General features: G+C 57.2%; 1 protein-coding gene across 1 annotated transcript in view; it reads left to right on the forward strand.

The window, feature by feature from the left end:
- The window catches only part of LOC144950335 (uncharacterized), a 63,056-nt gene extending 38,030 nt beyond the window's left edge, over nt 1–25,026 (forward strand). Inside the window, exons 2-6 of the mRNA XM_078880449.1 lie at nt 9,342–9,682; nt 16,412–18,123; nt 18,646–19,063; nt 20,412–20,618; nt 21,839–25,026. Coding sequence (XP_078736575.1) covers nt 9,359–9,682; nt 16,412–18,123; nt 18,646–19,063; nt 20,412–20,618; nt 21,839–22,357 — 3,180 coding nt within the window. The 5' untranslated portion in view covers nt 9,342–9,358 and the 3' untranslated portion in view covers nt 22,358–25,026. The remainder of the gene's footprint in view (nt 1–9,341; nt 9,683–16,411; nt 18,124–18,645; nt 19,064–20,411; nt 20,619–21,838) is intronic.
- The last annotated feature ends 1,761 nt before the right edge of the window (nt 25,027–26,787 follow it).

Raw genomic sequence — 26,787 nt, forward strand, 5'->3', positions numbered from 1 at the left:
CTGGTGGTGAGGTGGGGAGCGGCAGCGTAGCGGTCGATCGCTGTAACGTAGACCTGCCTGCGCGGGGCTTGCCTGGGTGGCAATGTATAATTGTGTTACTTTACCGCAATCGGTAAAACATTTACATCTTGCACTTTTTTAAAAAAAAGTCTGGCACGCGTTCCCTCGGAGTCAGCGCCCGCGAGTGAGCGGGGCCTTAACCTCGCTGCATTCCAAGTTCCCGCTGGCACCAGCGGAGGCGGAGACGGTGGCGCTGCGTCCGGGACGTCGCGAGCACTGAATGCAGCAGTCTCTCGGTTAACGGGTGTTTTAAATCCGCTCCACGAAAACTACTGTCAACCGAAATAACTGCTCATCGAATATAGGAATTATCCGTTCAAATCATTAATCCGTGACATAAAGAGACCTCATAAATGGGCGTTGCTGATTGGCTGAGGGCATGGCTCAGCCCCACCTATGAGCGCTCGGATTGGCTGAAATTGACGCCCCGCGTGCATAACGTCAACACGGCGCGAAACCACGGGCTCCTACGGGAGGCGAAACGTTAACCGAAAAACCGTGAACCGAGGGCCTGCTGTAATCTGTGGGTGCTGAGGAGGTGCACCTGGACCCAGGGTCCGCGGGCCCTGCGGGCTCCGCCGCCATCGTCGGGCCGGGCCTGGGGTCGGCAGCCTGCTGCCTCCAGAATAAAAACCAATTTACTTCAATCGCTCCGTTACAGTCTGCGGCACAGGCGCCCCCCCCCCCCAGTGCGTTCCTAGAAACCCCGACGACGACATCGTCTTCCCCCCCCTCCACAGGCGCGACGTTACCGCCTCTCGGTGTTCAACGAAATGTACGGCGGTCCAAACCCCATTGTGTGAAAATCTATGGGACCATTTTCCAGTATATAAAAAAAAAAGCATTAGCATTGTTAAAGAATTACTAAAGGGGGGGGGGGAGGGCGGGAAATACTAAACCGACGCAGTTGATTCTATGACCTATTTCGATTTAAAGCTTTCGTGACTGCAGGGATTCATCTTCTTGGTTCTTTCGGTAAAGTCACGTAGAAGGGAAACAATAAAATAATAAAAATAAAACATAATAAAATAATTATCACGACGTTTCGGCCACAAAGCAAGCAGCCGTCCTCAGGTGAAGAACAGGTCTGTCAGACACTGTCTTCCCGACAGACCTGTTCTTCACCTGAGGACGGCTGCTTGCGTTGTGGCCGAAACGTCGTGAGAATTATTTTATTATGTTTTATTTTTATTATTTCTATCACCTATGTTGTTTAAGTCAGAATGTGTGTTGTCAGAATCTGCTGCAAAGCCCACTGCTGTGTGTGTGTCTGTGCACAAGTAGATCCATGCGTGTGATGGGCTCTCTTGTCTCTTGAAAGGTTGCCGACTCCTGGGTTAGGCCTATTAGGCAAGGTTAGGACTATGGCGAGGGTCAGTGCTGTAGGACTATGAGTAGGGTCAGTGTTGTAGGGCTATGGGTAGGGTCAGTGTTGTAGGGCTATGGGTAGGGTTAGTGTTGTAGGGCTATGGGTAGGGTCAGTGTTGTAGGGCTATGGGTAGGGTTAGTGTTGTAGGGCTATGGGTAGGGTCAGTGTTGTAGGACTATGGGTAGGGTTAGTGTTGTAGGGCTATGAGTAGGGTCAGTGTTGTAGGACTATGGGGTAGGGTTAGTGTTGTAGGGCTATGAGTAGGGTCTGTTGTAGGACTATGGGTAGGGTTAGTGTTGTAGGGCTATGGGTAGGGTCAGTGTTGTAGGGCTATGGGTAGGGTCAGTGTTGTAGGACTATGGGTAGGGTTAGTGTTGTAGGGCTATGGGTAGGGTCAGTGTTGTAGGGCTATGGTTAAGGATATGGCTGGGGTTAGGTGTAGTGGTAGGGTTAGATAATGTTTTCGTTATGGCATAGGAACGTGGAATTTCCACAGCTATCTCAAGGCTTGACGGATTCCCCTCCCGTCGCTGCCGCTGACCGTGTAACGCCGGTGATCGTGGCCCGAGTCGGGAGGCGTTCCCCACGCGCCTTGCCGGAGAGAGAACGTGTTCGAGCGGGGCGCCTTGCCGGAGAGAGAACGTGTTCGAGCGGGGCGGTAGTCGAGCCAAGCCGCGTTGGTGTCGTGCGGCCACGGTGACATCTCAAGGGATCAGCATCAAGGAGTGGCAGGCGCGGGAGACCTGGGTCAGGCGCGATATTTTCTCGGAGGATTTTTTTTTGTGTCGCACCAAACTGAGTGACGAGAACCACCTTGGATCGAGGGGAAGCACCCACGGTTTACCCCACCGCGCACGTGACCTGCCGGTCGACCGTTGTCCACCCCTTCGCGCCGCCGGGTGGACAGAGGCGGCGGTGGGTCGTGGAGGGATTCCAGAACCTCGCCCCCCACCGTGTCGATGGAGTCGAGCCGGCGACCTCCGGATCGCGAGTTCGGTGCGGTGGAAAGCCGCCCCCCTGGCTTGACATTCACCCACAATGACAAGATTGAACCACGTTGCCGTCTCTTTTAGCCGAACCCTCCTGGTTGACCAGGACACCCGGGGGCAACCGGGCCGAGACCCTCTGGGGAACCCGCGTGTGCAACCATCGCGGCAGGTGAAACCCGGATTCAAACCCAGCCTCTCGGCGGCGGCGGCGGCGCTCTAACCCCCGGGTCACCCTCGGCCGGCGTCTTCATTTAGGAGGCTGCTTCTTTTCAGACCACGCAGCTGGCCTGGAACGCGGAAGGTCGGGAGAGAGGGATTCTCGGCGTGAGTTGGCAGTTTGTTGCGCGCGCGCGTGTGTGTGCGTGTGTGTGTGCGCGTGTGTGTGTGTGTGTGCGTGTGTGCTCGCACGCACACACACACACACACGTGGCCACAAAAAACACACGGTCATCCCAACTCGGATGTCCCAAGGTGGGGTCACGGCTGACTGATTAACTTGCCTCTATAATCGAACTCGGGAGACAAAGTCACCGGGGCTGTCTGCCCAAACAAACTATCAGAAGTATGTTTTGTTTTTCCAGGTGAGGGCCCACTGAGCTGTATCGCCATCACAAATGATAGCTGAACACAGTGGCTCGTCAGTACGTGGGAATGTATAGCAGCAGCCAAATAACTCCAAAATGCTTGACGTCGATTCTAAATGTGGAGGGAAAAAATGGAGGACCCGGAGGAAAAATCCACGCGGCCACGGGGAGACCGGGCAAAATACAAATATACAGCAGCAGCAGCAGGCGTCAGGGTCGGAATCGAACCCACGACCTCCTGCGTACCAGGCGAGGTAGTCAACATCTCACCACTCGTGACACCCCACATCGTGAGGAGGATAAGAAGGAGATAAAAATATCTCACAATATCACCAGAGGGGTGTCATCACGATTAAACGTCTCGATTAGGCAACAGACAGAACAATCTTGCGACGTCCCAGGAAGAGTTCTCTAGAAAGTTCTCGGGGCGACGGGAGCTGCTGCCCCCTCCTCACCCAGAGGAGGGCCCCCAGGGGCCGCCAGGACGGGTGGTCACCCCTGCCCCCCCCCCCTGCCTGCCACCCGTGCCACTTGAGGCGGTCGGGACGGTTTCCACTGCATCCACAGGAATCCATCAGGCGAGAGGACAACCCGACGTGAGACCCAATCCCTTTCAGATTTTGGTTTTGGTTTCACACCGGCGATAGCGATCCCTGTGTCACCCACTCATCCTCAACACCACCCCCACTGCCTCCGCCACCACCACCGCCACCACCATCGCCACCCCCACCACCACCACCGCCACCATCGCCACCACCGCCACCACCGCCACCACCGCCACCACCATCGCCACCCCCACCACCGCCACCCCCACCACCGCCACCCCCACCACCGCCATCGCCACCCCCACCACCGCCACCACCATCGCCACCCCCACCACCGCCATCGCCACCCCCACCACCACCGCCATCGCCACCCCCACCACCACCATTGCCACCCCCACCACTGCCATCGCCACCACCACCGCCACCACCGCCACCACCATCGCCACCCCCACCACCGCCACCACCCCCACCACCGCCAACAAGGGACAGCAAACAACGCTTCTGACAAGTCATGCTGAGAATCCCCACACCACGTGACTGGGGGGCTCACGGTGGGCAGGCCGAGCCGGGCGTGACTGGGCACAATGCGGGGAATGTCCCCCCCCGCCAACCCCTTGGCTTGGCAGCGCTCACAATGCACGCCCTACTGTACTGCACGGTCACCGACTGACTTTCACTACCCCCCCCCTGTTAGGTCAGGTTGTTGTTGTTGTTGCAGGGTAGTCGGCTGTTTGCTAATAGCGTGCACTGTTGGCCAATAGGATGCACTGTTTGCAAATAGTGTGCACTGTTTGCCAATAGGGGTGTGCTATTTGCTAATAGGGTGTGCGGTTTGCATATAGAGGTGTGCTGTTTGCATATAGGGTGTGCTGTTTGCATATAGGGTGTGCTGTTGGTTAATAGGGTGTGCTCTTTGCTAAGAGGGTGTGCTGTTTGCTAATAGGGTGTGCTGTTTGCATATAGGGTGTGCTGTTTGCATATAGGGTGTGCTGTTTGTTAATAGGGTGTGCTCTTTGCTAAGAGGGTGTGCTGTTTGCTAATAGGGTGTGCTGTTTGCATATAGGGTGTGCTGTTTGCATATAGGGTGTGCTGTTTGTTAAGAGGGTGTGCTCTTTGCTAAGAGGGTGTGCTGTTTGCTAATAGGGTGTGCTGTTTGCATATAGGGTGTGCTGTTTGCATATAGGGTGTGCTGTTTGTTAAGAGGGTGTGCTCTTTGCTAAGAGGGTGTGCTCTTTGCTAAGAGGGTGTGCTGTTTGCTAATAGGATTGTGCTCTTTGCTAATAGGATTGTGCTGTTATTCGCACTAATCGCTGAACAAGTTTTGTTATTCCGCTTACTTCGGGATGGCCTCACACCGAGCCTCACGACTCGTTTTCAGGAGGGCCCTGCCAAGATTTCCCAGTAAGGGGGGCAACGCTGCTGCTTCTGCTGTTGCTGCTTCTGTTGTTGCTGCTACGGCTGCTTTTGTTGCTGCTCTGTGTGATCCCAACCGAGTAACCTGCAGGGAATTGTTTAGCGTTGGCGATGTTTTTGGGGGTCAGCACCGGCCACGTCTCAGAACCGGGAGAGAATCCCGACACCGACAGTCGCCCGCGGCGAGAGTCCAACCGGCGCTTCTTGTCGCGCGGCGCGAGAGCGGCCGCTGCAGTGCCGCCCACGCTGGGGTCGCCCGCTCGAGGCGTTGCGGACGGAGCGGTAGCGCGGCGGTGAGGGAGCGGTGGCACGGCGGTGAGGGAGCGGTGAGGGAGCGGTGAGGGAGAGGTGAGGGAGCGGTGAGGGAGCGGTTAGGGAGCGGTGAGGGAGCGGCGACGCGAGTTCGGTTCCCGACCGCGGCCGGCGTAGGTGGCGAGCGCGGCCCGGCCCTTCCCCCCAACCGCTCCCACGATACCCACGCACTGACCGGTCTGGTGAAGTATGGTCGACAAACACCCTTCGTGGTGAGGGGGGAGGCCTTGCTCCCCTGGCGCATTGAGAATGGCCGGCGTTTATCTGAACCGTTGCGCTGCCGCGTTGACGTGATTGGACTCAAATATATCCGCGGCTCCATTGTGGACGGGCTACAGCGCTGCGCTGTTGCAGTGCGATCAACCTGCGCCCGGAACGCACCCAGACTGTGCCCCATCTCCATCTCGCCACTTCTCGGAAGCCAAAGCAGCGTTGAGCCATGGATAGCGGCGCTTCGATGGGCGACCACCACGCCTGACGGGGCGCTAGCGGCTTGCGGCGCTGGTGGGGCTACGCGGCGGGCAGCAGAGTCTGTTGGCCTGTACTTCTACGCTTCCCACGTCTGTGCTTCCCCTGCCGTCGCCAAACCTGCGCTGGCCGGCGCGGTTAAGTTGTGCTCAACTAACCCCTCAACCGGGCCCTCATCCAGCAGTGGATTTGACAAACGGGGGGGGGGGGGGGGCCACACACGATGGCAAATGTACGCTGGGTAACCACGGCACCGGGAAACCGCCCAGAGCTCCCCTGTCGAATGCTGCAATGTCGCGTATCCGACTCGCTGGGGGGGAGGGTGGGGAGATGCATGTTGAACTTCTTTCGCACCGTACATAGCCAGCCGTGCTGATCGGGGGTGCGGCAGAAGGACACCAAACTTAACAGGAAAAGCAGTTGTAAAGAAATGAGTTTCCAATCTCGATTAAAAAGTGCGTATCTCCAGTGGTTTGCTAATATCGGAAGGAAGAGCATTCCAGACGGCCACATAAACGCATCTGAAAGCGCCGCGCGATGCGGTGACCACCGCCTTCGTTCGATTGCTGAGCCAAAAGCCGCCGCTGCGAGGATGGCCGGAGTCACGTGATGGTTTATGCTTGTTGACGAGATCCTCGAGGTGTCGTGGTTCATTTGTGGCGAGCGCTTTGTGTGTGTAATGAGTGCCACCTTATAACGTATTCGCTCGGCAACCGGAAGCCGACGCGGCTCAGCGAGCACTGGACAGTCGGATACGCGAACGCCTCTCACGAAGTGACCGTTGACACCCCCAGCGCGTGTTGCGGATACCGGAGCGTCCGGGGCGGTTACGCTGATCGGTTGGGGGCTGGGGGGGGGGCGAGCACACGATGGTTCAGATGGGCGACGGTGCTCCGTAAAGTGGATGCCACAGCGGCCTGTTCTCGTGGTTAAAGTCGAGAGCATTTTCTCAGTTGTTGGGTCCTCAAGAGGGAGATGGAGCCGCATGGATGGAGAGGGCGTGCCGGTCTCTCTCGCCGCTCTTTCCCTCTCTCCCTCTCTCTCCGCGCCAAGCGCCGGCGATTTTGGAACTTCCGAGTGGTTCTGCGGCTGAGAGAATGATTCAGCGTGAGTCATACACATCTTTTAAATGCCTCGTGGTTTGTATAGGAACCCGAAAACATCCCACGCGAAAAAAAAACAACACACAACGACCGGCGGCCGCTTCCCGGGCCGTTATAGAAACGTGTGGGGCACAGCGCAGAAGACGCGCACACGCGCACACGTGCACACGCACACACGCGCGCACACACGCACGCGCACACGCACACACGTGCACACACGCGCGCACAGGCACACGCGCCAGCGCCAGTGGGGGGTGGCGTGGGACGCACCGCTTCACCGTCGCCTCCGTTGTCATTGCGCCTGCGAAGGAACTCGCTGAGCATGCGCGATCCCAACCATGTCGGATGTGGAAAGCCAAGCCAGGTCGAGCCCTGTGGATGATGGTGCTTTGGATGGATCCAGTGTGGGGGTGCTGGCCCCGAGTGGGATAACAGAAGAGACGTGGACGAGAGATGGAGGTGTAAACAACTGAAAACGAAAGCTGTTTTTCTTTTTTACCGGGTAAGGCCTCACTGAGCTATGCAGCTTCTTTTTCAGCAGCGACCCGGCCACCACAAACGATAGCCCGACGAAGTGGCTCATCGTCACGTGGACATTTCCAACAGTCAAATATCCTAGATGCGTGATGTTGAGTCTACATGTGGAGGGGAAAACCAGAGGACCCGGAGAAAAATCCACGTGACCACGGGGAGAGAGAGACACGCAAACTCCAAATATACAGCAGCAGGCGTCGTCAGGGTCGGGATCGAACCCACAACCTCCTGTTTACCAGGCGAGGTAGTTAACATCTCCCAACCACCGCAGCACCCTTGACCTTTAGGCTCACAATCTTAAAAGAGCCGCGCACTACTTGGGCCCTCGTTTCTTTAGCCACTTGGCCATCCTAGACAATGTGCGGTGTGTTTCGGGGAAGTTTAGCAATGCAAGGGTGAGCGCGCAGACTCCCAATATACAGCAGCAGGAGTCAGGTTCGGGATTGAACCCACGAGCTCCTGTATGCCAGGCGAGGTAGTTAACATCTCCTCGCCACTGTGGTGAGATGATGAGAGAGATGTGGAACAAAGATAGCGATGTAGAGAAATAGCAGAGGAGAGATGGAGACAAGAAAGTGGTGAGAGATGCATTGGGTGTTTGTGGTTGAGTGTTTTGTTGGTTAGGATTTAAATTTGAGCTGATATCTGCTTTTTCCAATGCTTTTTTTATGAATCTGGGGGGGGGGGGGCCTGAGCTACTTGGGGCCCTGAACTTTAGCTTCATCTGCGTGTGGGGGCGTGCGGTCACCATGCACGCCAGGCTGCTGCTGTCGGCTGCTGCTCAGTGCCGGATTAAGCTAGTGCGGGCCCGTAGCGTATGTAGCTACTATGAGACATCTCCTTTACCAGTGGCAAAATATAATAATAGGTTTTTCTTTCAAATGAGATGTTTCTTTTTGTTTGCATTTTGACTGCTTGTGTTGTGGTTATTGCAAACATGATGCCTTGTATAAAGGTGTCAGTTTTTGTACCAGTTTAAAGGGTAAAAACCTATTTTCATATGTAGCTACTTTTGCAACAAGGATAATCCGGCACTGCTGCTGCTGCTGCTGCTCCGGCTTTAGCTACGTGGAGTGCATCAGACCAATAATGCAGCAAAGCCCATTGCTGTGCCGTACTTCTATGCCCCCACTGTCCACGCTCCCTGTGTCCACGAACCCTCGTGTGGTGAAGTACGGTCAAACGACCTTGACGTGCTGCACGGCGTTAGGGAGATCCTCATCCAGCAGTGGATTGGCAGAATCGCTCTGCCTGTACCATAGGTGCAGGAAATACCAGAGCGTGCAGGAAATACCACGGTTGACTACGTACGGTGCGAAAGAAGTTCAACATGCATAAACTACACCCGACATACTACTCTGAACTACCCACTACACTTTACACGACACTACTATACACTACACCACGATACCGATTTGAAAACAAATTTATTTAAAACTGCTTTTTTGTGTTTAGTTTGTTGTCCTTCCCCCACGCGTCCGATTTGCACGGTTGGCTCTGTACGGTACGAAAGAAGTTCCACATACACACCTCCATACTGTGCGGTGGAGTGTACTTCAGAGAGCCTGTGATGTCCAGTGTAAGGGTTCGCCCATTGATGTGCTTGTGTCAGAGTGAGAATCGGGATCTTTGTCAGCCAGTTTAAGATGTATGCGCGTGCGTGCGTACGTTGAACTTTTTCGCACCGTACGTAGCCAACCGTGCTCCACTCGTGCCGGCGAATAGCAGGTTGGATACGTATGGTGCAAAAGGAGTCCCAACGTACGTCAGAGGTAGGAGGCCAAACACCCTCCACGAGAGGCGGCTGTCCTAGGGAGCCTCTTCTTGTCCGTGGAGGCCCCTTGGGCGGCCGCAGCGCTAGTGGAGCGACCGCAGCGCTGTGCCGCCTGCACCAAGTCGCGCCCCTCGGGTCGCTGCCGCCCCCCCGCCTGACCGCGTTCTCCCCCCATGCGTGGCGCCGGCAGGGCACGGGAGCGACGTCATGTCGTCGCCGGCGCCGGCGCCGCCCGCCTTCGTGTACGAGCGCCCCGGCCACGCGGCCGACGTGCTGCGGCGGCTGGACGAGCAGCGGCGCGACGCGGCCAGCGCCGGCTCCTCCGCCGGCGGCCTGTGCGACGCCAGCATCGCCGCGGGAGGCGGCCGCTTCCCCGCGCACTGCGCCGTCCTGGCGGCGTGCAGCGACTTCTTCAGCGCGGCGCTGGCGCTCCCGTCCGCCGCCTCCTCCTCTCCTGCCGGCTCCGGCGCGACGACGGCGACGACGACGGAGCGGCCGCCCGACGTGCGCACGTTCAACCTCCCCGCCGAGGTACGCGGGAGGATGGAGGGGAGTCGAGGTGACTGTAATTGTGGCATCCAGGTCTCTTCTGCAAATCAATAAGTTATCAAATCGTTTGTACGTTTGGCTATCAGGAAGGCGCTGTGTTGCACGCATACACGCGCAGCCTGGAGTAGTTTCACGGCAGGGGACCATGTTGCTAATTGCCGTAATCCAATTAGGAATTTAAGAGTTATTTATTTTCCATTGGCAGATTTGGACGATGACGCCGGCTTGCAAACGTGGGCCTCCTCTTAGAACAACGCCACCGGGGGGGGGGGCTCTGTGACGGCCACTGGCGTCGTAACACCGTGCACCCGCCGGCGTGAAGCCAGGGCCGGCCTGCCGGGCTGAGACTGGCGAATCTTCGCCCTTAAGTGGCAAACAAAAATCCTCAAGTTTAATTGAATTATTAAACAGGGCAGGTAATTAACGGAAGTTTTAATTTAAGTGAACAAGAACCTACTCGGTGGGGGGGGCGGTGGACGGCAAACGTCCCAATTTGGAGTCATTAAAACCGCGTGAGATGGGAATCGAAGGTCGCTTCAAACAATGCGACTTTAGGCGTTGCAATGAGATCTGAACTTAAATAAAAAACACTTTTTGTTTTAAAGGGTATAAACACAAAAAATACGGAAATACATCTGGGAGGGAAAACCGGCATGAGAAACGGCGAATGTGGGGGGGGGTGGTGGGTTGAGTGGGGGGGCCGTGGCGGTAGGGGCCTCGCGAGTGTGGGAGTTGGGAGTTGGGCGGCCTGTGAGTCAGGCTTCCTGAGGCCACCGCTGCCACCGCTGGCTTTGGCCTCCCGCCAGGTTTAACCCCAAACCTCCCCCCCCCCCGCCCCCTTGCGAGCGTCGACAACGGAACAGTTGGCCGACTGCACGCACAGCGCCCTCGGCCCCCTTCATCCAGCAGTGGAGCTCTCCGCAGAGTCGATCGGGGAGCCCGCCTCGTGGAGATTCGCCGGAATCTCCCGCGCGGCACTCGAATTCGAGAATGAAGTGCGTACGAAACGTACAAATCTGGTGACTATTTGACTTGCATCAGAGAGCTGGACGACGTCGCCTAAATAGTCACCCAGACCACCTTCAGTCACCGCCGCCGCTTGAAGTCACTGCCGCGATCCGGGAAGTCGTCGAGTTTGTTGTTGTTGTTGCTGCGCCATTCTTTAAACCGTCCTGTGGCGAGCGAGGTGTTTCTCTTAACGGATTCACGCCACGCGCCCCCCCCCCCCGACCTCGCGATTCGAGGAGGGAAATTGTCCCACCGATTCCGTGGGGAATTGTCCACGATTCTGGAAAACACGACTCGACGTTTCCCGTTCAGGAACGGAATCTGTTCGACCGTTTTTCTTTTTACCGCCGAATCTCTTTGCACCCTCCGATTCGCTCCGTGAGTGAAACTGAAGGCACGTCGTCGGACTTTTACGGCTACGTATGTGTGCACGTATGTTGAACTTCTTCCGCACCGTACGTAGCCAACCGTGCAGCATTAATCGGCGGGCGGCCGATTCCAACCACGAACCTCCACGGCGAGCGGTGAACCAGCTCCCGTTGGGCAGTGCGGCCGTCCGAGGAGCGGTTGGCGCTTGTCGCAGGCGCTCGTTGTTCGAGGCCATGCGGCCGCCCTGGTTGGTGCCGAGGGGCGACGGGCTGTCCGCGTCGCAGCAAGCATCCCGTGCTGCCGCTTGACAGACGTAAAGCCATGTGTTGCAGCGTCACGGGCAAGATTTGCTCAATTCTAAGAGATCGACAGCCGCAGAAATGACTGGATTGGTTAAAATCACATCGCGACATCGCCCTCTGCCGTGAACCCGTCTGTCAAACACAGCAGCGCCTTCCTTGTGATGATAGCTTGTTTTTCAAAAATAAATATTAGCGCAAAAACAGATTATTAGCATTATTATTACGTGAATGTCCATTGTTGTATTTGACAACAACAAAAATCTGGCAAATGTTTGGTGAGACCTGGTCTGCGAGCTGCCGCGGATTTCTCTGCGATGGCGCGGGTTTTGCCGCCGGCAGCATCATCCCCACGGGCGGGGGGGCGGGGGGGCGGGGGGGCGGGCGGGCGGGGGAGAGGAAAATCGGGGCTGGGAATTTGGCGAAGATGCAAAACACCGCGGCGTGTCTCATCCTCACGGACGCGGGATGCTCCATCCATCTCGCACGTCATCACCGCACGGAACAAAAACTTCACGCCCGTGGGTTGCCGAGCTGTTGTCACCATGTTCAAGCCCCGGGGCTGGGTGGTTCTCTTGGGGGGGGGAGTTCATAATGGCCGTGTCGGAGATACTGAGCCAGCCCTCTCCAAAGGGCCTGGGTTCAAGGTTCAAGGCCTGGGTCTGGGTGTCTCTCTCTCAAGGGGTTCACAAAGGCCAAGTTGGAAACATTGAGCCAGCACTGCCACCAAGCGGCCTGGGTTCAAGGTTCAAGTCCTGGGTCTGTTGTGGTCACTGTTTCTGTATCAGATGACACGAACATTTACTCTCATATCGGGAGCCCGTGGTTATCTGCTGCCCTCTATCGTGTGGTCCAGGCTACGCTGTGGCATTGTAGAAGTTTTGTGCCACCTTAGGACCCTTTCATGAGTGAGAGTGTCCTTTGCCGATTGAACAGCTGGCGGTCAAACCAACGTCGCTTCAAGAAAGACCGATTCTGCCGGTGATACGCTGAATGTCAAAAAACCCGGTCCAGAGCTTTCGCGTGTTCAACGCGGCGCCGCCGCCAATGAGTTGCTTTCTCAGCAGGCCATGTGGCTAATGGAGATGTAAAAGTAAAAAAAACAGACAAAACTTGCATTATCTTGTGGAGAGACATATATTGGAAAGTGAGGGGGTGTTCTTTCTTTTTTGCGTGGACCAAAGGTCACTTGGAGTTGCCTCGGGAGGCAGTTCTGCGACATCCGCTTCTGCGGGATGACCTCTTAACACGAAGAAGGGGTTTTGCGAATAGGAGAGTCACAAGAGACACAACGCCCCGCAGTGCGATCGGAAGTAAAATTGCGTGGACAAATGACAAAAAAAAGCACATTATATATTTTTATTTTACGAGGTGTAAAGGGCCCACTGAGCTACGTAGCTATTTTTCAGAAGCGACAGGGCTTTCACAAATGATAGCTCAATGAAGTGGCTTATAATTCAACAAAGTGAATAATTATTGTTTGGAAATTTATAGCAGCCAAATACCCTAAACGGCCATAATGTTGATTGTGGAGGGGAACAACCAGATGACCCGGATACACAGCAGCAGGCGTCTGGGTTGGGATCGAACCCACGACCTTCTGTATACCAGGCGAGGTAGTTAACATCTCCTAGCCACCGTGATGATGAGGAGAGAGAGAGAGACACGCAAACTCCAAATATACAGCAGCAGGCATCAGGGTTGGGATATACAGCAGGCGTCAGGGTCGGGATCGAACCCACGACCTTCTGTATACCAGGCGAGGGAGTTAACATCTCAGAGCCACCATGGGGCCCTAGAAGAAATGTACCGTGAGTGTAAATCCCCTCTCGCCCCCCCCCCCTCGCCCCCCCCCCCTCGCCCCCCCCCCCTCACCTCCCCACCCACTCCCACTTGGCTCTTGGCAGTTTTCCCCTTCGTTGCTCCGCAGGCCTGGAATGGGGTGGGGGGGTCACACGTCTGGAAAGGCAGCACGGAGCAAAACTTCGTAAGCAGCAGAGACTTAAGACAAAGAGCCCCCGTGTAGCCTTAACAGACCGTTGGGGCAAGTGCTGTTATCGAGCACCTGTGAAGGCCGGAACGGCTCACGAGAGGGGTGGGTGGCCAGCACCACGCCCGGCCGCCTTTGTCTCCACAGCGGCGATATTTTCACGCACCGTACCAGGTGCTCATTTGAGGCCGAGTCGACCTAGAGGAGGCGCTCGCCGCTGCACCACCGCTCCCACACACACACAGACACACATCCTGTTTTGAAGGCAGCCATGGTGATGGGTAGCCGAAGCAGGAAATGCTTCGCAGTCTCCCGGTGCCGCCCACCGCCTCACGTCCTCGCCGAGCCGCGCGTCTCAAACGATGCGGCCGCCCCCCCTCGGCGCGGAGGGCGGCGGCGGTGGAGGTGGTGGTGAGCGGTGGTGCAGCGGTTAGCGCGCTGCGCTTCAAACCCGGCGAGCTCAGTTGGATTCCCGCTCGCGGCCAACATCAGTGACGGTTATCCGAACCGGTCCCGGGCCTCCCCTCGGTCGACTCGGCCTCAAATGAGTACCTGGTGCGGTGTGTAAACATCGCCACTGGGGGAGACAAAGGCGGCCGGGCGTGGTGCTGGCCACCCATCCCCTCGTGTGCCACAGTGCCGGCCTTCATAGGTGCTGCTGCTCGTTAACGGCACTTGCCCCAACAGTCTGTTAAGGCTACACGGAGGATCTTTGTCTTTGTTTTTTGGTGCCGCCCCGGCGGCGGTGTCACGTGGGGGGGGGGGGGGGGATTCGATTCGTTGTCGTTCGATTTCACCTCCTGACGTGACGACTTGAAAAGGTTGTGTGAAATGACAAGAAATAACGACACGTTAAACACAAAACTACAAGGGTCTGACATCCGCAGCACCCTTGCAAGCGGGGGGGGGGGGGGCGCCTCACGTGCACGGTGGGGCGAGTCTCTTGGATCTCGCCTCAGCCTCTGTCCACCCAGCCGTGCCTAGCGGACTCAATCTCGGCCTATGTATACGTGTGCGTTGGACTTCTTTCGCACCGTACGTAGCCAACCGTGCTAATCGGAGGTGCGGGGGAAGGACAACAAACTAAACACGAAAAGCAATTTGAAAGAAATGAGTTTGTCAACCTAGATGATGATTTAAAAGTGCCATAGCTCCCAGTGGCTTCATAATATCGGGAGGAAGAGCGTTCCAGACGGCCGCAGAAGCGCATCTGAAAGCGCCGCACGATGCAGTGACCACCGCCTTTGTTCGAGGGCAAAGCCAAAAGCCGCTGCTGCTGCTGCGAAGACCCGCAGACTCACACAGAGACCCACAGACTCACACAGAGACCCACAGACTCACACAGAGACCCACAGACTCACACAGAGACCCATAGTCCCACACAGAGACTCATAGACTCACACAGAGACCCACAGACTCACACAGACCCATAGTCCCACACAGAGACTCATAGACTCACACAGAGACCGCAGACTCACACAGAGACCCATAGACTCACACAGAGACCCACAGACTCACACAGAGACCCACAGACTCACACAGAGACCCATAGACTCACACAGAGACCCATAGTCCCACACAGAGACCCATAGACTCACACAGAGACCCACAGACTCACACAGAGACCCACATACTCACACAGAGACCCATAGTCCCACACAGAGACCCACAGACTCACACAGAGACCCACAGACTCACACAGAGACCCACAGACTCACACAGAGACCCATAGTCCCACACAGAGACTCATAGACTCACACAGAGACCCACAGACTCACACAGAGACCCACAGACTCACACAGAGACCCACAGACTCACACAGAGACCCATAGTCCCACACAGAGACTCATAGACTCACACAGAGACCCACAGACTCACACAGACACCCACAGACTCACACAGAGACCAAAAGACTCACACAGAGACGCATAGACCCACACAGAGACCCATAGACTCACACAGAGACCCATAGTCCCACACAGAGACTCATAGACTCACACAGAGACCCACAGACTCACACAGACACCCACAGACTCACACAGAGACCAACAGACTCACACAGAGACCCATAGTCCCACACAGAGACCCATAGACTCACACAGAGACCAACAGACTCACATATAGACCCACAGACTCACACAGAGACCGGCAGACTCACACAGAGACCGGCAGACTCACACAGAGACCGACAGACTCACACAGAGACCGACAGACTCACACAAAGACCCACAGACTCGCACAGAGACCGGCAGACTCGCACAGAGACCGACAGACTCAAACAGAGACCCATAGACCCACACAGAGACCCACATACTCACATAGAGACATGTAGACTCTCTGCTCCTGAACAGGCTCCACACCTTCTCCTCTGCCCATTACCGACTGAACACGTCCTGAGATTCACTCAAGTTTTACTGGGAAAGAAAAGGGCACGCTTCAGGTGTTGTTACATTTCATTTGGCTGAGGTGATCGGTTGACCCCGAGGTGATAACGCTGAACCAGCAACGCTGAGAGCCTGGGTTCAAACCCGGGCTACAGCCCCTCAGCTGCGATTAAACCAGGCGCTCAGGTGCGGAGAGTCGCTGGTTGGAGCCCGGTCACCACTGACGACCGCACAAAAAAAACCATTGCATTGAAAAACAAAAATTAGCTTTACATATAAAAAACGAATTACACTTCAGTTTGCCTCCCAGTGTGTGGATGGAAGAGGTCACATGGGTAGCTCTGAGATCAGCGGCTCTGTGGGCTTTCTCTCACCCAGAGGGACGCACTGCTCTGCGAGGTTTCTAATGAAATGTAACGCTCGGGATGAAAATTGGGGGTAACAACAAAATATAAAAAAACACGTAACAGAGGATTTTCTACCCCCACAGTGTTGTGTGAGAGCAAGCAAGTCACCTTTACCTTCCACCAGGGGGTGAGAATTCGAGAGAGCCGGATCCTCCCGTCTCATTTGAAAGGAGCGAGAAACGGTCTTGACGTTTGCGTCCATTGAAACCTGCGATCGTTCCCCCCCCCCCCCACGACCTCTGCGTTTCCGTCAGGTCACCGTCAAAGGCCTGGAGCAGATCCTGCACTTTGCCTACACGGGGAAGCTGTACCTGAGCCAGGACAGCTACGAGGACATCCACCGCACGGCCTCCGTGCTGCGCATCCGCACCCTGGAGGAGGCTTGCTTCCGCTTTCTGCAGCAGAAGCTGGGGGGGAGGACTGACGGGCAGGAGCCCGGCAAGGCCCACGCCTGCGGCCCAGCCGAGCCCTTTCAAGCCTCTCGCCTCCCCTGCTTTCTTCCGGAGAAAGTTGCGAGCAGCAGTAGCAGCAGTGGTGGCAGCAACAGCAGCAGAGACGGCAAAGTTTGTAGCGGAGGCCTGAGGCACACGGATGACGGAGAGCCGAGCAAGGCCCAAGCCTGCGGCTTAGCCAGGCCCGCTCGGGCTGCTTTCGACCCCTGCTCTGCTCCAGGTGACGGCAGCGGCGGCGGCGTTTTTAGCCGAGGCTGGAGGCGACCGGCCGATGTCTCCCCGCAAAGCTCCGGCCCGTTTGAGCGCTGGAACGAGGGACGCTCGAAGCGAGCGGAGACGGTCACCGCGGGCCGCTGGTCTCCGCTGGAGACGGCTCACGCCTTTGACCCCCCGCGGGGGCCTCTGCCCCTCCTCCGCTGCCCGCTGCGTGACATGGACACCTCTTGCCGCGTCATCGTCAGCACCATTCGCACCGGCGGCGACGGCGGCCGCCTTGGGAGAGATGATAAAGCGTCCGCAGCGGAGTCACGCAGCGACGTGGAGGTGTTCGAGGTGGAGCCCGGGGCGCGGCTCGTCACCGCCGCAGCAACCTCCGTCGTCGCCGCGGCCCCCCCGCCGAGCGGCGCGGCTGGCCCGGCAGAGGCCGAGTCGCCGCGCTGGGCCAGCGACAAACGGCGCCGGGATGTGGATGCCGCTCCCGGCCCGCTGCTCAAACGCGGCTGGGGTTCACGCGAGTTCGGAGATTTCGGCAGCGGCGACGACGGCGGCTTCGGCGGCTTCGGCGGCGCGGCCCCGTGGAACGACGACCGCCGGGCGGCCGCCCCCCTCGCCGCGGACGACCGCCGGCCGCCTCCGGTGTGCCCAAAGTACCGGCGCTACCAGGTGGCCTGCAGCAACCAGGACGGCGCTGCGTACCGGGGCGTCATGTCGGGGTGGTGGGCCCCGAGCGAAGAGACGAGGAAGGGGGTGGCGGGCGACCGCGCGGCCGCGGCGCCGAGGGACGTTGCGCCGTGCCGAGCGGAGGGCGCCGGCTTCCGGGCGTCGCCTCCGGCGCCCGCCCGCGACTCCGCGCCGTGCCGCCCCGACCCGCCGTTGACCCCGGCGTGGACCGGCGTCGTCGGGGAGGTGGCGCCGGCGGCGGCTCTCGACCGAGGCGAGATGCGGTTCCCGGCTCGTTGCGGCGGTTCCCGGCCCGGCCCGGCGCTCGCAAGCAGAGCCGTGTGCGGACGCGGATTTGTCGGGCGTCTGGACATGAAGCGCGTGGAGGAGACTGAGAGAGAGGGGGGGAACGACGCGCGGGAGGAGGAGGAGGAGGAAGAGGAAGAAGAGGAGGAGAGGAGGAACGAGCAGGAATGTGAAGGAGAGAGAGGAGAGCGTCGGGGTGGCGGGATCAGCTTTGGCAGCGACGTGGGAGGAGGGGCGCGGGCGGAGAGTGGTGCGAGGAGCGAGGGTCGCCCGAGCGCCGTCACCGCCGACGCGAGCTCCTCTCCCGTGAATCTCTCCACGTCTTGCCGGTGAGCGAATTCGGTTTCATTCGTTCGCTTCCTGAAGAAGCTCCCTGGCACGATGCCTCGTTCCACGTGTCACGGTGTCGGTGTGTACCAGATGATGACTCTCTCATCCACGCCGTGCGCACTCACCACACTGCAGGTCATAACAACTCACTCACTCACCCACCCACTCACTCACCCACCTACTCACTCACCCACTCACCCACCCACTCACCCACTCACTCACCCACCCACTCACTCACCCACCCACCCACTCACCACCCAACCAGCCACCCACTCGCCACACTGCAGGTCGCTCCACTTCTCTTTCTGCTTCCTCCCTCGCACGTCACCCAACCTCCTATAGTATTCACCTGACACTCTTATCTATTACATCTTCAGTTAGTGCTGTTGGTTGCTAGCCACTTTGCGGTTCGGGCCCTTGGGCCTGCTGCACTTGGCAAACGTGGCTCACGGGGAGCCGACGGCGGCGTGGGTGTTTGTGCGAGCGCCGTGTCACCGCCCGTCTCCCGTGTTGGGTCTCAGGCTGCCCGCCCGCCACACCAGCGGCAGCACCGCCCCGGCCTCCTCCTCCTCGCCGCTCCCCGCGTCTCTGTCCCCGCGTCTCCCCGCGGCCACCCCCATCGCCTCGTGCCCCGTGCTGGGCCCACAAATGGAAGCGGCCGCCGTCTTCCTCCAACGCTCGCTAGGCCTCCGCGTCAGCTCCACGGCGACCTCCTCCCTCGCTCCGGCGTGGCTACCGACACAACCGACGCCGCAACTTTCTCCGCTGCCGCCGTCGCTGCTGCAACCGCAGCCGCCGCACGCGCCGACGACGGCGATAGCGGCGGCATTGGGCGGTGGCTGTGCGGTGCACGGGGACAGCGCGGCCTTCAGTTCGTCCGGCGAGGACTCGTACTCGGACGACAGTGACTCGTGCGCATCCAAACCCGACTGCCCGGAGGTGAGCCTGCGCCCTGCTTGCTGTGCTGCCAGCCCTGGTCCCCAAACTTCACCCGCACACTGTGTACCTTGAACTCCTTTCGCGCCGTACGTGGCCGACCGTGCTAATCGGAGGATGGGTGAGTGTGTGGGTGAGTGAGTGACTGTGTGAGTGGGTGAGTGACTGTGTGAGTGGGTGAGTGACTGTGTGAGTGGGTGAGTGACTGTGTGAGTGTGTGAGTGGCTGTGTGAGTGGGTAAGTGACTGTGTGAGTGGGTGAGTGACTGTGTGAGTGGGTGAGTGACTGTGTGAGTGGGTGAGTGACTATGTGAGTGGGTGACTGTGTGAGTGGGTGAGTGACTGTGTGAGTGGGTGAGTGACTGTGTGAGTGGGTGAGTGACTGTGTGAGTGGGTGAGTGACTATGCGTGTGGGTGAGTGACTATGTGAGTCTGTGTGTACGTTAAACTTCTTTCGCACCGCGCCTAGCTAACCGTGCTAATCAGAGGTACGGGGGGAAGGACAACAAACTAAACACTAAAAGCCGTTTTAAAGAAATGAGTTTGTCAATCTAGATGATGACGATTTAAAAGTGCGTAGCTCCGAGTGGCTTCCTATCATCGGAAGGAAGAGCGTTCCGAAAGAGTGTTCCGAAAGCGCCACGCGATGCGGTGACCGTCTGATAACCCTGAGCCACCCCAAAGCCTGAGCCCAACTCCGACAGTGACCGGGAAACAAACAAGAGCACAGACCCTGACGCCAACCGTGCACCGACACGTGTAACCCTTCATGGCTGCAATCCCTCGTCACGCGCCCGCGCTTGACGCCGACACGAACACCGACTCAGATCTCAACACCAGCGCTATGTAACTCGAATGCTACCCGTGACCTTAACCCCAACGCTAACCCCAACTCCAGACGCTGTGCTAACAACAGCCCTGCGGTTAATCCTCCTGCACCGTGAACCCTGACCCTTGCGCTAACACCTCGCCCTCACCTGTCAACCCGTACGATTCACCCCGCATTCTTGTACAGGGAAATTGGGGTTAGCGCCACGCTGCCCTACGAACCCGACGACCCCGGTTGGATTCCCGCTCACGGCCAACGCCGCCGGCGATTATCTGAACCGGTCCAGGGCCTCCCCTAGGCCGACACTCAGCCTCAAATGAGTAACCTGGTGCGGCGTGTAAAAAAACCATCGGCACCGGAGAGACAAAGGCGGCCGGGCGTGGTGCTGTCCACCCACCCCCCTCGTGCGCCCCGTGCCGGCCTTCATCGGTGGCTGCTCCACGCTAACAGCACTTGCCCCAACAGTCTGTTAAAGCCACACGTGGTGTGTGTGTGCTTGCGTGTGCGTGTGTGTGTGCGTCAGGTGTCGCTGCCGTTTCCCGTGGCGGGCGTGCCCGAGATGTCGCGCAACGAATTCCAGGCGCTGCTGCGGCGCCACGCTCTATCGGCGGCGCAGCTGGAGCTGGTGCACGACGTGCGGCGGCGCAGCAAGAACCGCATGGCGGCGCGGCGTTGCCGCAAGCGCAAGCTGGACTGCATCAACGGCCTCGAGGGGGACATCCGCAAGCTGGTGCGTCTGTGTGCTGTGTAGGTGTGTGTGTGTGTGTGTAGGTGTGTGTGTAGGTGTGTGTGTGTGGTGTGTAGGTGTGTAGGTGTATGTGTAGGTGTGTGTGTGTGGTGTGTAGGTGTGTGTGTGTAGGTGTGTGTAGGTTTGTGTGCTGTAGGTGTGTGTAGGTGTGTGTGTGTGGTGTAGGTGTGTGTGTGTAGGTGTGTGTGTGTAGGTGTGTGTGTGTAGGTGTGTGTGTGTAGGTGTGTGTGTAGATGTGTGTGTGTAGGTGTGTGTAAGTGTGTGTGTGTAGGTGTGTGTGTGTAGGTACACCATAGACCCAATACTGCCCCTGCACATTAAGCAGTCCCCTTCCCTTAGCCTCCTTCCCTTCCTCTTTTAAATCCTCGCCTCTTCTCTATTGCCCCTCCCCTCGCCCCTCCCCTCCCCTCGGGACGGAGTGGAGACTCCTATCGCCCTTCCGTGGTCCCTGAGTCGCCCCCTCTACCCTTGCACGCCCCTGCCAACTAAACTATTCTCCTGTGCTGCCACCGTCTTTTGAAACGACGTTCAGCACCTTGAGTGAAGGCTCTCTGTAAACATCACATAAGATGAAGTGTAAAAAATTGGACCGTTCTGCCAGTATCAAAGTATGAACAAAACAAGAATAGTTTATTCTTTACCCTTTCTGGCAATTAAAGAGGAGGTGTTAAGATGTTCGACAATATTTGATGCATTGTCTTTGAAACTGACCGCCCTACACCACAGACAGCAGCAGCCTTCTTGATGGCCAGGTCTCACCGCCAGTGTCAGAGCAGAGAACGCCAAAAGGCGAACGGCACAAAGACACTGCACTATCAGGGCAAAGATCAGCTGTGTGCGTGTGTGTGGCAGAGTAGGGGGCACAGGTGGTGCATCAGCCAGTCATCTCAGTCATCTCAGTCAGTCGACCCGTGGCACCTGGGTCTGCCCCGCGACCTCCTGCCAGCGGGCGTTTGACACTTCACGTGACCTCAAGGTGCACATGGCCTGGCACAAGCGTCGTGGGGGTGTCACCGCCGCTTAGTGGCGAATGGCGGTTGTTGTTGTTGTGTGTGTGGGGGAGCGGCAGTGTATCAAGAACAAACATCGGTGCTGCTCGCTATCCGCACTTGCGCCAACAGTCTGTCAAGGCTGCACGGGGGAACTTCGTCACATTTCACCATCGCCATCCTCGCCGCTTGCCCCTCCCCCCTCCCTCCCAGGTGTCGGAGCGCGAGCGCGCGATCCGCGAGCGCGAACTCCTCACCGTGGAGATGGCCGCGGTGAGGCAGAGCTGCGCCGGACTCTACCAGACCATATGCAGGGAGGTGCGCAGCTGCCCCGAGCACATGCGCCTTCTCGGGCCGTACCTCCCCGCCGCGGTTCCGGACACCTCCCTCCCCAACTCCACCGCCGCCGCCGCCGCCTCTGGCCGTGCCCCGCTACCCGAGGTAGCGGTGCCCGTCGCGCTCCGCCCCGACCCCCCCCGCCCCGTCGCGACGGGCGAAGTGCCGCGGCCCGGCGAGAGGAGGAGGGGCGGTGGCGGGGACGGCGGAATGGCGACGGTGGTGGTGCAGATGCGAGCGATGGAATGGTCCACGCCGTCGGGAGGGGGTCGTGGTGGGCGCGCTCGCCCCGGGGATGGTGGGAAGGTGGCGCAGTCCGACGTGGAGAAGGACGCACAGGATCATGGGAAGGGAAATGGCGATGGTTTTGCAAGATTGCAGATTAGCGCTTCGTAGGTTGATTTACCCGAAATCGCGATGCTTTAGGCTGAAGAGCGTTGAATAGGTGGTTTTAAATCGCCATGTTCATCTTCACGTTTTATGAGCATATTTTTATACGATGGAATAGACTTTTGGACCAAACTGGCACGTGAAAGACACATTTTTTGTAAAAAAAATTTTATTAATAGGGTGCAAAAAAAAGCACGTGGCAAAGAATCTTCGCGCTTAAAAGGTGACGGGCGTTGGACACACCCCCACATCTGCTCGCAGCCCTGAGCCAGCGGTTCCAATTCCATGTTCCTGTGACGGGGGTCAGTCAAAGACTGTTACTGAATTTTGTTGACCCTCGAGGGATGATGATGATGGTGATGGGCTGAGTCAACCTCCAACTGGAATTTTGCGATTCATGACCTGCTGAATTTAACTTTTTTTTATCAACGGTGTTAGCAACGCTTACACGCAAGAGATCAAAAGGAACATTAATGATCTTGGGCCACTGGGGGCAACATTCCTCATTCCTATGGAAGGGCCCAGTTTGTCCGTGTTTAAAGGAACTCGTCAACTCAAGCACTCACCCCCTGCAGCCTCTTACTGGACTAACGCTGCTGACGACGACGATGATGATGATGATGGCGATTAAGAAGCCACGTCCTGTATGGGAATTGAACTTATTTTCCTCACAGTGCGAGGTGAAGAGGAGGACGTTGCTGCCACAGAGGTTCCGTCACGTTGAGCAGCGCAGTGGAGGTCCGCTGGTTCTCTCCGGCACGGCAGCTAAAACTCTCTAAACTCATAAAAAGATGTTGTATTTGACCAGGTGAGGCCCACAAAAGCAACCTGGCCACAAATGATAGCTCAACGAAATGGCAAATGTGGAAATTCATAGCAGCCAAATACTCTAAACGTGTGATGCTGGTTTTAAATATGGAGGGAAAAACTAGAGGACCCAGTTAAAAATCCACGGGGAGAGAGAACACGCAAACTCCAAATATACAGCAGGCGTCTGGGTTGAGATGGAACCCACAACCTCCTGTATACCAGGCGAGGTAGTGAACATCTCCTAGTCGGTGTGCAGCAGATGGGCTGCGCCACAGTTGTGAGGTGGGCAGGTGGATCGTGCCGGGTGGAGTGAAGCGTGGGTCACTCCTCGCCTCTTCCCAGAAGGCCTCGCCAGTGTGCAAGAGTAGGCCAAAATACCCTCCAGGGTGGCGCTACTCTTCTGAGATGCACTATGGGTATCGATTAAAGTATTAAAGGTATTTTTTTAAAGTATGTTTTGATGTTTTTATTTTTGTGTGGTAATGTACGTGATAATGGACCAGCCATATGCATTCTTTTGTAAATTCCGTTATAAGTTATTCATGAAATCCACACACACACACAGAGCCATACTACCTACAGACGCTGCACATCAACGGAATTGATTTCTATTTCACCTTGTGGGGCGAGAAGCGTGGAAGAGTAGGCCAAATACCCTCCACTAGAGGGCCTCTGGAGCTCCCTCCAGCCGAGGCCCTCCTGCCAGCGGTGGCGTGAGCCAGCGGTTGCGGGGCTGCGCCTTTACTCCTACACGGACTAAAAAGGGCTAGGCGGCTGAGCAGCAGAGGTTGGACTGCACTTCTATGCGTTCCCCGCCTTCATCAACCCTCACTCACCGGCGTGGTGAGGTATGGTGACCACTCCGGTGAGTGTGGGGGGGCCATTGTCCATCATGGCATCGACAGAACGGGTTCTGTGCACGTGCGTGTGGCCTTCAGCGTTAGCCAGTGGTGGAAATTCCACATTCCTATGGCGAGGATCAAAACAATAGAGCGAGAAGTGTAGATATTGCAATAAATGCTATGCCAGTATTACAATGATGAACGTTACGTATTTTGTTTTGAATCGAGGGATTGAGGCCAGCGTTGTAAGTTCTGCTGCATTGCCACTCGCTCGGTAATGTAACACACGGGCCCACCCACCGTTGTGTTATTTGCAGCTGCCTCTTTGTGTTCCGTTTGGTTGTCGTTTCCCGCCTGCTGCTCCTCCGTTCAGCACGGTCGGCTATGTGCGGTGCGATAAAGAAGTTCAACATTCGTCGACTTCCTCTGTGCGAAGCGAGCGGTCATTCCACGTTATCACTGACGGGTGTCCGGTCCATCCACAGGACGACCCATTCTCAACTCCCCACGAACTTGGTGCTAATAATTTTATCGACACTGGATGACGACAACGACGAGGGTGTTATGATGATCGATAATGGTGAAGGCGATGATGATGACAGTGACGACGATGTCGATCATTATGATTATTTTATTATAATGATTGTTTAATTATAATGATTGTTTAATTATAATGATTGTTAAATTGATAACAATCGCGGTGGGCTGCGTCCACAACTCACCTGGATTTGAACTCCACGACCTCCCAGTGGTTGAGTGACGTCTCTCCGACGCCGGTGGCATCCCCCCTCCCCCCCCATCCCTTGTGAACCCTGGAAGTTGTTTTGTCTAGAAAATGGAATCACTGAAATGCTTGCACTATAGTATCACGGGGCTTTAGCACGCGTGATGCCCTTCCGAAATACGTTGCTCAAAAGATTCGAGTTGCCTTTAGCAGTGCACTAACACACACACACACAGATCCCTTTAGCAGTGCACTAACACACACACACACACATCCCTTTAGCAGTGCACTAACACACACACACAGATCCCTTTAGCAGTGCACTAACACACACGCACAAAGATCCCGCGTCTAGTGTAAAGCTCCACTCGGTATATGATGCCGAGGGTTGGACTGGAGTTACCCACCTTATCTTCACTTACACACAACGTTGCCCACGCAATGCACGCACATCGTCACAAAGTGGCGGTGATGTCCCCGCGGCGGCGCTTGTGCCAGGCTAGGTGCACGCGTAGACTCTCGCCGCACGCTCAAAGATGTTGTTACTGGTAGCTGCAAGCATTACGCGACCGTGTTGTAATTGTGGATAGGGCGGCAGCTGCGACGCGGAGGGGGAGCAATGACGAGGAGGCTCTGAGCGACTTTGCTGTTTGTTTTGGTGCAGAAGTGACGTTTGTAGCGAAGATCTGAAACCGCAGGACACGTGACTAGCCTGCTCTTGCCTCTCATCCCATACAGAACCCTCGTCCCATACAGAACCCTCGTCCCATACAGAACCCTCGTCCCATACAGAACCCTCGTCCCATACAGAACCCTCGTCTCATCCCATATAGAACCCTCGTCCCATACAGAACCCTCATCCCATATAGAACCCTCGTCTCATCCCATACAGAACCCTCGTCTCATCCCATACAGAACCCTCGTCTCATCCCATACAGAATCCTCGCCTCATCCCATACAAAACCCTCATCCCATACAGAACCCTCGTCTCATCCCATACAGAACCCTCGTCTCATCCCATACAGAACCCTCGTCCCATATAGAACCCTCATCCCATACAGAACCCTCGTCCCATACAGAACCCTCGTCCCATACAGAGCCCTCGTCCCATCCCATACAGAACCCTCGTCTCGTCCGCCACGGCCCCTCACAGTCGCGCCCTGTCCTGCACCCCCCCCCCCCCCCCCCCGTAGTCTGGCTCTCTGGGACCAGCTGCCTGTCCGCCTCCCGCGCGATCTGAGTCTATTCACCAGGTACACGGCGCGAGGCTGTCCGCCACCGCCGCTCAGGGTGGTGTGGGCTGTGTGGGCGGTGTGGGCTGTGTGGGAGGTGTGGGTGGTGGGGGTGGTGTGGGTGGTGGGGGTGGTGTGGGTGGTGGGGGTGGTGTGGGTTGTGTGGGTGGTGTGGGCTGTGTGGGCGGTGTGGGCTGTGTGGGTGGTGTGGGTGGTGGGGGCTGTGTAGGTTGTGGGGGCGGTGTGGGCGGTGGGGGTGGTGTGGGTGGTGTGGGTGGTGGGGGTGGTCGGGGTGGTGTGGGTTGTGTGGGCGATGTGGGTGGTGGGGGTTGTGTGGGTGGTGGGGGCTGTGTAGGTGGTGGGGGCGGTGTGGGCGGTGGGGGTGGTGGGGTGGTGTGGGTGGTGGGGGTGGTCGGGGTGGTGTGGGTGGTGTGGGTGGTGGGGGCTGTGTGGGTGGTGTGGGCGGTGTGGGCGGTGTGGGTGGTGGGGGTTGTGTGGGTGGTGTGGGTGGTGGGGGTGGTCCCCTTGGGGTTAAGCCGAGGGGCTGGGTGCGTCTCTGTCGCCGGCTTCGTCACGAGGCACCTCGCCGCCGCCGAGGGCTCTGGGTGCTACCCCTGTTGCTGGGCGTATTTGTTTCCCTCGGAGTGGCGGGGTGGGTTCTGAATGGCCTTGTCAGTGCCACATTTGCTGCCATCCGCCACTCTATTCTGGGCAGCCACCCACCTGTGGTCATGGAAGGTTTTAATTTGTCATCCTTGGGCCGTCACCCAATGATTGTACTGAGCAAAACACCGTGTCATGTACATTTCTTTAAGGATGATTTATGGG

Source organism: Lampetra fluviatilis, chromosome 57, assembly GCF_964198595.1.
Source record: "Lampetra fluviatilis chromosome 57, kcLamFluv1.1, whole genome shotgun sequence".
Taxonomy (NCBI): domain Eukaryota; kingdom Metazoa; phylum Chordata; class Hyperoartia; order Petromyzontiformes; family Petromyzontidae; genus Lampetra; species Lampetra fluviatilis.